A 10887-nucleotide genomic window follows, 5' to 3' on the forward strand; every position below is an offset into this window, starting at 1 on the left:
TCTTGCGAGCCATTAGTGATTTTGCAGGTATGGCCCACGAGACTATTGTAGTCTCTCTTTTACCCACGCAGCCACTTGGCCGGCTACAAAAAAGTAGAAGATGTTATTCCTTTGCTCGCTCCTTGTTAAAAATATTGGCAGCAGTATCCACTTGACGTACTTGAGGACATTATCACTTTGCAATAAACTCAGTAGCAAGTCATTCACTGCTGAAGACAGATCAACTGATCCAAACACATACAAAAGAGGAAGGAATGATGAGGATCGTGAAAATCATAAGTGGACCAAAAGCCCATACAAAATCAAGCAGCTCCGTTTTTCAAGACACATAGTTAACCTGGTGCACAAGGGGAAGGTTTCCGAGGCCGCTGAAGTGTTTGAGTCGATGAGAGGCAACAAAGTGAAGGCAGATGCCGTCGTATACAACTCTCTCATTGCAGGCTACGGGAGATCGGGGAACGTCGAGGCTAGCTTCAGAGTCTTCAACCAGGTAAGTAAATAGTATTTATAGATACGACGTTGCATTTATAGCTGCTACTGTTTTACTGAAAACTTTCTCTCATTCACAGATGAAGAAGCATGGACTAGTACCGACTGACCACACCTACACCAGCATGTTGTCAGCCTGTGCCGAGGCCGGTACAAAGGCAAACGAAATCCTCACTAAGGTTGAGAGTGAAATAGAGAGAAGAGGAGTTCGTCTAAACACCATCGCAACCAACGCCCACATTAATGCATTGGCCTCGTGTCGGCAACAAGAACACGCCCTCAAGGCTTATCTGGACATGATAAAGACAGGCACCACACCAGACCTGCACACCTATAGTAGTCTACTGCAGGCCAGCGCTAAGGACAGAGTGGAAGGTATGGTCATAGCACAAAGAGTGTGGGAGGAAATGATTGCCACTGGACATCAACCGGACCTGTACAATTTCAACCTCCTCCTACAGTGTTTGAGAGATGCTGGTTTAGAGGGCACTCGATCAAACGATTGTGAAGAACTGATACGTGTACCTGCAGTTAAAATACCATCAGATTTGCAACGAAGTTCGACCGTTATTGCAGACTCTTCTTCTCAGGACGAAGTTCGTTTATCCTCACCATCAATTAATGTCAAACAAACAGGAAGTTTTGAAGTGTTCCTTTCTAAGACTGAATCACTCACTGTAAATCTTGGCTCAGTAGCAACTAAAGGAGTCAGTAGCAGCTCAATAAGATGGCTGGATCGATTTGGAATTGAAATCCTGTTTGAAAGTTTGAAGACTTTGAATCTAAAGCCAGATATTCGAATGTTTCACCTTCTCCTACAATTAATGCTATCTCCAAATGACGTGCTGAGTCGATCACAGGAGTGTGGAGTGAAGCCTGATGCAAGGGCTCTGGTAGCGGCCATTCGAGTACAGGCGAAGCTGGGGAACATGACCGGAGCTAAGGTGAGTGGGTAACACAATGTGTGTAGATTGTGTTAGTTTTGTGCATGATGGTGATGAAGCTTAATACATAAACTTGAGACGTTATTACAACTACGTGTGTGTAGCAATTTTACTGCTCAATGTCCACAGGCTATTCTGAGCTACTCTCATTCCATGGGTGTGGACATGGGTCAGTTTGGCTACCAGGCTGTGGCCAACTCCTGTGTGAGACAAGAGGAAGGCCTTGAACTACTGGCAGAAATCAAGGTGAACCACTCACACTTGCTATAACTATCCGACAGCTTCACCCTAGGTTATCCTGTAGCTACGACACTTGGTAGCTATTATTATAGAGCTCTCCATTACAGAATAATGATTGTTAGGTGACTAACTATGCTGCTGCTTTGCTATAATTATTAGCTATATCATTGTTTTTGTTTTGGGTCTTTTGCAGGCCGTTGATTTGGTACCAAACGAGCATGTATTCGAGACACTGATTGGGAATGCAGCGAGAAGCAGGAACTTTGTGTACCTCACCGCACTGATCAAGAAGATGAGGCACTTTGAGGTGTTGCCTAGTAACTCGTTAATCGAAACACTGGACGCTGCCGCAAATCAGAAACCAAAGGTACGCTGGGACAATGGTAGTGTGTACATATCACAGGGGAGAAGTGAATAGAAGCATGATACAATAATGCTTGTGAAGGCCCTTTTTCCTCGGGAGTCAGGGTGTTATACAAGATTTTAATAGAGGGGGGAAATAATGCATGCGGAGTGTCGCCAGTTAGGGGGACCCAGGGGCATGCCCCCCTAGCTGGAAGTTAATTAGGTGATCTCTGGTGGGTTTTGGGGTTGCTTCAGTTAGTACCTGAATAATTGTAGGGGAGAGGGGAGATTTGAGAACTTTGCTTTTTAGCAACAATCATGGTCAATTGTTTGCACCAATGTAAATTTACCGTATAGCGGGAAATTTCGTGAGGTGCAAAATTTCGCGTTTTGAGGGCAGAGCAGTTAACGTGAATTTCACATTCAAAATTCTTGGGGTGTGGTTTCCTGGCATTGAACTATGATTATTAAAATCGCGAAAAATTTCTTCTGAACCAAATAGCAAAACATCGCACCCACAAATTAACATTTCCCGCTATATGGTACTTTGTAAGCTTCATGTCGTATAATATAGCTTTGGTGCATCCACCGAAGCTTCAGCACCCGCGATGCTTTAATTCATTATTTTATAGCTCGATCATGAGTAGTTGTATAACGTATTCCCCATTCCCTGCAGAGTGTGTACCTGTTGAGACAACTAAATGGGTTCAAAGGTTACTACAGTATCTGGAAGGAGATGATGGTCGGCTCCAAAGTAATGATGAAACGTACTGATTAACATTAAATGAACTCATTATCTCATCATTGTATTGTCAATTCAGTTTCATTCAAGCACGTGTGTATCAATTTTGACGTTGGAACAAAGTTTACCAATAGATATATAGAGCACACATTAATGATATAATTATAATTATATAAATCGGTGGTGATCGAAGGACTGATTCTAGAGATGCATAACACACACACAGCTGCACAACACTAACAATGAACTCCTAACAAGTTGAGCACTGGCTACTTCCAGAGAGATTTTAGCATTTTCTTGGCTGATAGTCTTGAGAGAACGAGAGTGGCTACGAACATGCCTACCACTACTGCACTGATGAGAGTGTAGTCAAAGTCCTCGGCCAGGAGATCAAATTGATTGGACGGAGTCACTCGAGTGTAGTAGAGATCTGTACGTGTGAGAGGGTGTGGGTGGGGAGGTTACGTGAAAGTATAGGTTTCACTATACGAGTACAAGGTGTCATGCACGATAATGTTGCTAAAAAAAGGTTAACTGTTATTTCAATACCCTGTTAGTAAACATTGCCAGCTATGTACTCTCAGTCATACAACTAGTATCTGAATGTAAATTTTTGGGGGGGGAGAGGAAATTGGAGCCACTGGGGAATATCCCGGCCCTTCCCCTCCCTGTACTGTACGACACCCTGAAGTAGTACTTGAAGTACTAATGGCAGGGTATAACCGTAGGTTGTTGTTTCGCTATACAATTATAGCAAAAGTAGTTTCCTATAATAGAGTGTGACGCTCACCTAGTCCACAGACGAACAGTAGACACGTGGACTCAAGCCCACTGGGTGTAGCGTAAATTTCTCGTATCCTTGCAACAGTGCGATTGTAGTTGACGAAGCTAAGAGGGTTGAGTGGAATCTCGGGATGGTAGGGAGGAGTCCCGTCCTCCCTGCATGTAGGGAGAATAAGAATAGATAATAGAGCCCATACTGTAACTAGAAGCCTACAGAAGCTCTTAGTTACACTGTTAAGCAGTTACACCCACACAATGCACCATGTAACACCGAGGCATAATTAAAGGCTTTACACACAGAGTCAACCAGCAAGTCACTCACTTCATTTGGTCAGTGATCTCCAGTTCTCTGCGATGGTTCAGTAGAGACTTGGGCATGATCACCACTCGACCAGACGCAAGACCAACTGCAGAGGAGGGAGAGAAGCACCAGCTATTAGCACTAGAATGATAACACTTAGCAACAGAAAGCTTAATGCGCTCTTTCGGTATTGAGTAGCGCTCCACAACAGAAACCTTTATGCACTCTTTCGGTATTGAGTAATGCTCCACAAAAAGCTTTGCATGATGATAATGTGTACATGTTAGTATTTGGGGCGAGCGTAGCGAGCCCTATCTTAGTGACCTCGGTAGACAATTTCTCTGTATGTATGTATGTAATGGTACGTAAGACACGGCCTGATAGCCGGTTTTTGCACACGCGGTCCTTACCAATTTCTTGTATTCTTATTGTATTTTGCACGAGCGATAAGAAAAAGTTGCATAAAATGAATCCTGACAACGAAAGCAAACAAGAAAGGCTTCAAATAAGGAGGGATCGAGAGAGACAAGCAAGAGCCCAAGAAACAGCTGAAGAGAAAGAAGTCAGGCTAGCCAAACGCAGAGAAAAGCACAGGGCACTCAAATTCAATTGCACTGGATGCCAATAGAGCATCCCAGCAACTGAGACGGGACACAGAGACTCCTGAGGCTAGGCAGGCACGCCTACAGCAAATGGCTGCTTCCACCCAAACCAGCAGAGCTTCAGGTAAGTACAGGTGATATAAGCCAGTGTAATTTTCATTACAGATACTCCTGAGGCCAGACAGGCACGCCTACAGCAAATGGCTGCTTCAACTCAAACCAGCAGAGCCTCGGGTAAGTGCCACTTGTCAGTGGCGTTCATGATGATAAGCCGTGTTTTTTTTCTACAGAGACTCCTGAGGCCAGACAGGCACGCTTGGAACAAGACAGGCATAGGTATTCACAACACATAGATGTGAACCACCTGTACTGCGCTCACGCTCGCCCCATGACACCTTGTGTCACCCTAGTATAACTATACAGACACGGCATGTACATGTAGTACTGACAGTACAGTGTACTAAAGTCTACGGGATTAGGTAGGTACTTACAAATAACTCCCTTGTAAGTGATTCCCCTGAGAGTCTGTGTGGTTGTGAGGGTGGTGATGGTGGTGGGAAGAGTGTAGGCCTGGGACATGACAGCGGGAGTAGGGGGAGGGGCCAGCGACGACCAAACAGTGCTACAGGGGAGTTAATGTAGTCAACATTGATAGCACTTCACAAATAAGTCGGTGCATACTGTTATGGGACGAACATGCAGCATCATGTGACGTACTGTGATTGGTTGGTGTGTATTTCGTAGAGCTCCAGAACCACTAATTCATGACGACGCTGCTTGCTGTTGAAGAACTCGTACTGCAAGGGGAGACAGCAAAGATAACTATAGAATGCAGCCAACAAAGAATGAAATAACAAATTTAAATATTAATATGTAAAATACGCATATTATAGAGTCTTGTGTTGAGTTTGACTTTTATATTAATGTTGTCATAACTTGGTCATACTTCACTGAAATTCAAAGTTCAAAGCGCTTCTATCTATAATTATGCTTTAGAGCTGATAAGCGAGTGAAGTGGAAAAAACATTGATATTGAAGCACCTGTTGCAAAGCTAAACACAAAGATAACAGAAACGGTACAAAAAGATAACTCACAACAACCCAGTTCTCAGAGTGAGCCATGTGCACGGGCCCCAGGGCATTCTTGTGAGAGGTGTGGTAGATGATGGCCCCAGTGATACTGTCTATCAGGTACACTGTCACCAGAGGTTTGGTCCGGTCTGTGGACTCTGTGACCACACCTACCAGATTAGGGTTGAGATACTTGTACTGCACGTTCCGGTCGGCCAGCACATCTCCTTGCGAGCTGACGTGCTCTGTATGATTCAGAGCAGCGTCGTTATATAGACACAACTAATGAAAAATACGTACGTAGTACAGGCATGTAGACTATTCAGTTTTGTAATTATGTACAATGTACATTTTGTAAACCTAAAGAGGCCTAACGAGTACCTACACTTACAGTGCGGCAGAACAAAATAAATGTCAAAAAAATACAAAACTTAAGTATAAAAAAACTAGAACTACACATACAAACCAGCTCACCGTACGCCTTCTTCCCCACCACAGCTGCTATCTGCTCATTCTCAACTGGAAACCGCACCTGCCAAAACTGCTCGGTACGGAATAGGTATCCAGGGTAACTGTTATCAGGCGAGGGTAAGCCCCCCTCGTCAAGCAGGACCCTATAGCCAGTGATGTCTGAGCCACCTTGTATCGCTACGAGCAGGTACAGCTGCTCTTGAGAGACCATCAGTGTTTCCATGACTTCAGTCGAGGAAGGATACGTGGCCACCTGTGTGTGTGCGTGTATCAATCAATATCAATTCATGCATACATGTATGAACATGTAAAAATTAAATTGCGGTAACACGTACAGCTAGCCCAATCTTCGATTATTCAGGACTAACAATGAGGGAGACCTCACGATAACGCACCATGTTGTCACTGGTCAATAGTAGCAGGATCTTGGAGTGGGTGTGGTCAAGAGTGGGGAGGAGCAAGGTTTGAGTGATTTGGAACGGTAGACAGTGAGGCTCCGAGTTCATTGCCTCTCCAGTGAGTGGGTTGAACTCGTAGATAACAGTACTGCATCCAGAGGTCTATGGAGAAAGACACAAACCGTAAATATTGGGTACATAATTATCTCTCTATGTGGTTTTTAATTAACAGTAGTCATGTAGCTAGCGCCTGTCTATTGCGGTCATCTTATCCCTACTCAAAATGTAGTACCATTCCATGCATGAAAGCCAATTTCAGGCCAAAACATGCATGGATTATGCCAGAGTCGTCTGAAGTGTACATGTTTTAGTCATAGTTCATGCATAAACTATGCATAACGTACGCATGGTACCAGAAAATTCAGCAAAACATGCATGAAACATGCATGAAAATACCAGTTTACATGGCATTTATGCCTAGAAAACTATGCACAGTATATGCAGCTGCATTTCTTTGCATGCATGGAATGTGCTGAAACAGGCCTGAGACCTGCATGTTTCAGGCGCTATATTTTGAGTAGGGATGTTCTTATGTACATGTACATGTAGCGTAGAAAATAATGAGATACTGCCGATGTTAAGCCATGAGCATAATTATAATATCAAAGGACGCTCAGGGTGATAGCGTTGAATAGTTGTATGAGCTTACCTGTGAGCGTCCAACCAAAACAGCGAGTGAAGGGTGTGGGGGGTGACTGGTAGTCCTGAGGACATGGAGGAGTGGGCGGCCATCTTGGAAGGCAGCAAAAGAAGAGAGGAATGATTGCCACACCACCTCCCCATTGCGGCTATCCAGGGCATACATCTACAAAAGATCTAAAATCACACACTGTAAGTTTTTCTTACTTACCTTTCCATTTGCCGTGGTAACTAAGATGAGCTTGCGAGTGTTGAACCGATCTCTGACTAAGTGAGGTCCGTCATATTGTAGCAAGCTGGCCACCTCCTTGTTCAGGTTCATCAGAAACTCCTGCAACGGAAACAGTACCAGATAATAAATATAGAGATGGAGCAATCGGCCTGCATGGTGACAAGGCTAACTATCGATAGTGCTATAGCCATTGCTGGCAACTCATCAAAATAAGGAGCAAGAGAGGCTGCCACACACACACACACACACACCTACACTGCCCCCTCACCTTGGCAAGGGCCACACACACACCTACAGTAACACCACCCCCTCATATTGGCAATGTCCATACGCCTACACCGCCCCCTCACCTTGGCAAGGGTGAACTGGAGCTGTGCTCTGAGGGCGGCCACTTTGAGAGGGTTGGCTTCAGATTTGGTCATCTCTACAAAGCTCTCAATCTTCTCTGACTGGCCAGCTGGTAAGTCCAACATCTCCACAGCAACTGCGGCCCCCAGGGCATCTTCTCGAGCCCACATTACACCATCTGAAGAAGAAGAAGCGCACACTCATCAGTGATCACATACTCATCAATAGAAGAAGAATGATATGGTTTATAGACATTAACAGGGTAAACATAATTATTACTAGCGCACCTTGATTTATCCCGAGTATGGAGTGATCCTCCATAACCAGCACCATTCGATACCTGTCCCTCCCTTTGTCCGACTGCACACCTCCCTGTAGAGTGGGCATAGAGATATAGCGTAAAGATAGCATACCACACAAAGGTACAACATAAGTAGAAGTACAGTACCTATAGGCCTTGTGTTGGCAAAAAATTGTAATGATGAGCTACGTACTGTACTGTAACAGGATCACAACAAGATATTCCACATGTATATAATATCCAGCTCACCAGAAGGGGTTTCCCCCTGTATTCCTTCAGCTCCACCTCTTTATCTCCCACCACCAAGGTCCGGCCGTCGCCCCCCACAGTCACACCCCCCACAAGGCTCACAGCATGGCCACTCTTGCTCAACACAGACACCTGCATGTTGAACAAACAATTACGGTCAAATAAAAATCACAGATAAATGCAATACCGTTTAACGGGCAAATCAGTGATTTAGCGAATTTTAACAAAGATCGCCGATCTAAAAATTAAAGCAAGCGGCGGACGTAATGTTGTTGCAAGAGGACAAACAAAATGCCGTTATAACACGGCATAAACTATACTGTTCCGCATGCATCCACATGCATCCAATAAAGTTCTAGTGCCACACAATTCCCACAACTGTGGTTAGAAACTATAGCATAGTGGTTATTACCTGAGGGCCTTCCAGACTCAACAACCACTGGGTGCTGCCAATCTCCACTCCAACATTGTCTGAGATGCCAGCCAGGACGAGTTTGGCTTGCTGGTTGTCCACGACAACCTGTTCCAATAAAGTAGTGAGCATGGTTTGTTGTAAGGGGGTGCTGGCAGAGAGTGGTGTATGGTAGAGGTTCAACTTGGAGGGTTCCAGACACACTAGGTGGGTTGTTGTAAGCAGGCAACTGTGACAGAGAACAGTGGGTGGGCGTGTGTCAGTGTGGCTCATGGACATGAGAGCACATCCTTATAATAATTTAATGTGCACAAGCATTGTTGTACAGGGTATAATATTATGCATGATAGTTAAATGGGTGAATGTGGTAAAGGGTCATCACTCTTAGTAGTTACAATCGATTGCACCTGGTTGTATCCATCGATAACCATGAGGCTGTCAGTTCTCTAGTGGACGTTAGCTCGCCAGTGGAGGCAGCAAAGGTGAAGAGAATAAGATTAGACTCATCGACTGCGGCTAATACATACAGAGTTTTCTCCTGCCCTATCATAGAGCATAGCAACGACCTACATGTAGTGAAGGGGTAAGCCAGGAATAAAGTAGGAGTAAGCTGAAACACTGTGCTCACTCGTTAGGTAGGTTTAGAGTGTGTGTCCACTTGACCTCTCCAGTCTTAACACTGTGCACAGAGAGGTCTTCACCAGCTGCAACCGCCACTAAGCCTAGTGTGTGTGTGTGTGTGTGTGTGTGTGTGTGTGTGTGTGTGTGTGTGTGTGTGCGTGTGCGCGCGCGTGTGTGTGTGTAGGGAGGTGTGACAGCTTTGTATATCAATCTCCAAACAGTTACTGTAAACAAACAGAGCTCTCTACATCAGTTTACAAGAACTATCAAATCATTGGTTCCAATAACACGAGCCACGAGTCAGGCTTACTTTGCTTCCCCCCTGTCAGAGCAGCTTGCACAGCACCAGGTCTCCAGATCTCGTTCAGAGGAAGGGGACTGTGAGTGAGCGAGATAAAAGATGATGTTAAACCGGACACAATCACAGAAAATAGCTCTTAGTTAAATAAAATTGAGTGTATGGCTCTAATAACTAGCTGTCCAGTATATACTGTGTGACTAACTGCTAATGAGTCTGCTAGTGAATAGAACAGTACAAGAAACAACTATTGTGAAACGATTCAAAGCTCTGAATATTCTAAACACATTGAAATCACACATTCATTGCAGCACCATTCATGTATATACCACGTTATCTTCTTGTACATCTAATTAGACTGCTGCCCAACAAAGCGTTTTTTCAGTACATGTAAGTATAGTACTAAGAAGAGCAAGTCTAAATTCAATCCCCAAGCTCGATCACCTGTCCTGCTCCTGGCTGGCTGTTAAGTTGGTGACTACCTCCCATTTTAGGAGCCCTTCATCCAGCTCCCAGGAACGTAACACTCGACCATTCTTGGATACTGACAGTAGAGCTGAACAGAGTACAGGGAAAGGGAGGGCAGTATTTAATCATTGTCAACATCAGTACGGTATCTACTAGTAACATGAAGGGGGCTCTATAAGCAATGATGAAAATACTCTTTATGCGTAGGCATGTTAACAAACTGCTAATGGAGGCCATTAAACATCACGTAGCACAATAACCAGCTGTGTGTGAGAGCTAACGGCACATGTTGTGCATGTTCTCACATCCTCCAGGGGTTCTCAAGATGGCATCGATCCATCCATTTCTGCCAGGAGCAAATACTGTCCTCCACACTATTAAGGTAAACAGGAAATCGTACGACAATAAATGTAGGACGTGTCTGATTACACCTCTCTAAGCTATAAAATAATTCATACATCCGATCAATGTACATGTACACTTGTAATTAATCACCTGACAAATTTATAATCAAGGCCCACCTAAATCTCCGCTGAGGGTGTCTATGTGAGCCAGGACTCCATTTTCAGACGCGACTACTATCCCTCGATTGGTGCTCACAGTAGAATCAATAGAGGCGTAACTCACAGGTCCAACATACTGCTGATACCTGAGGCAGTTTAATGAATTTATTGAAGCGATTGTGTGTAATGGATGGGTTTGATTTTCTCACCAGTCATAGAGGCCAACTTGATCTTCATACAGTGCTGATGTTTCATGAAGCAGGCACACACACGTACACAGGCACAGAAATACGTAGCACCACTTTATAGCCATTTTAGATACTGAATCCACGTGGTTTGTGTTAATTATATTCATACCGGAAGCTTAGTT

The 10887-nt window shown here is 44.3% G+C and overlaps 2 protein-coding genes and 1 long non-coding RNA gene across 3 annotated transcripts; 2 read left to right on the forward strand and 1 right to left on the reverse strand.

The window, feature by feature from the left end:
- Positions 1-44: 44 nt before the first annotated feature.
- On the forward strand, positions 45-2882 carry LOC135333853 (pentatricopeptide repeat-containing protein 1, mitochondrial-like). The gene is made up of 5 exons (XM_064528867.1): positions 45-490; positions 570-1433; positions 1563-1679; positions 1867-2040; positions 2695-2882. The coding sequence occupies exons 1-5, from the start codon at positions 101-103 to the stop codon at positions 2794-2796; spliced, it is 1647 nt and encodes a 548-aa protein (XP_064384937.1). The 5' UTR covers positions 45-100; the 3' UTR covers positions 2797-2882.
- A 9-nt stretch (positions 2883-2891) lies between these two features.
- Positions 2892-10851, reverse strand: LOC135333831 (ER membrane protein complex subunit 1-like). Its single transcript, XM_064528834.1, has 21 exons — positions 10727-10851; positions 10536-10663; positions 10320-10388; positions 9991-10102; positions 9559-9626; positions 9256-9349; positions 9035-9193; positions 8628-8856; positions 8216-8347; positions 7953-8037; positions 7668-7843; positions 7297-7416; positions 7096-7251; positions 6384-6548; positions 5992-6241; positions 5542-5762; positions 5164-5243; positions 4938-5068; positions 3866-3950; positions 3551-3699; positions 2892-3190 (listed from the first exon to the last, which is right to left on the reverse strand). The coding sequence occupies exons 1-21, from the start codon at positions 10828-10830 to the stop codon at positions 3030-3032; spliced, it is 2874 nt and encodes a 957-aa protein (XP_064384904.1). The 5' UTR covers positions 10831-10851; the 3' UTR covers positions 2892-3029.
- On the forward strand, positions 4251-4857 carry LOC135333873 (uncharacterized). The gene is made up of 3 exons (XR_010394114.1): positions 4251-4570; positions 4612-4680; positions 4737-4857. It is a non-coding gene; the product is annotated as an uncharacterized LOC135333873 (long non-coding RNA).
- Positions 10852-10887: the final 36 nt, after the last annotated feature.

The sequence above is a fragment of the Halichondria panicea genome, chromosome 3, assembly GCF_963675165.1.
Source record: "Halichondria panicea chromosome 3, odHalPani1.1, whole genome shotgun sequence".
NCBI classification, from domain to species: domain Eukaryota; kingdom Metazoa; phylum Porifera; class Demospongiae; order Suberitida; family Halichondriidae; genus Halichondria; species Halichondria panicea.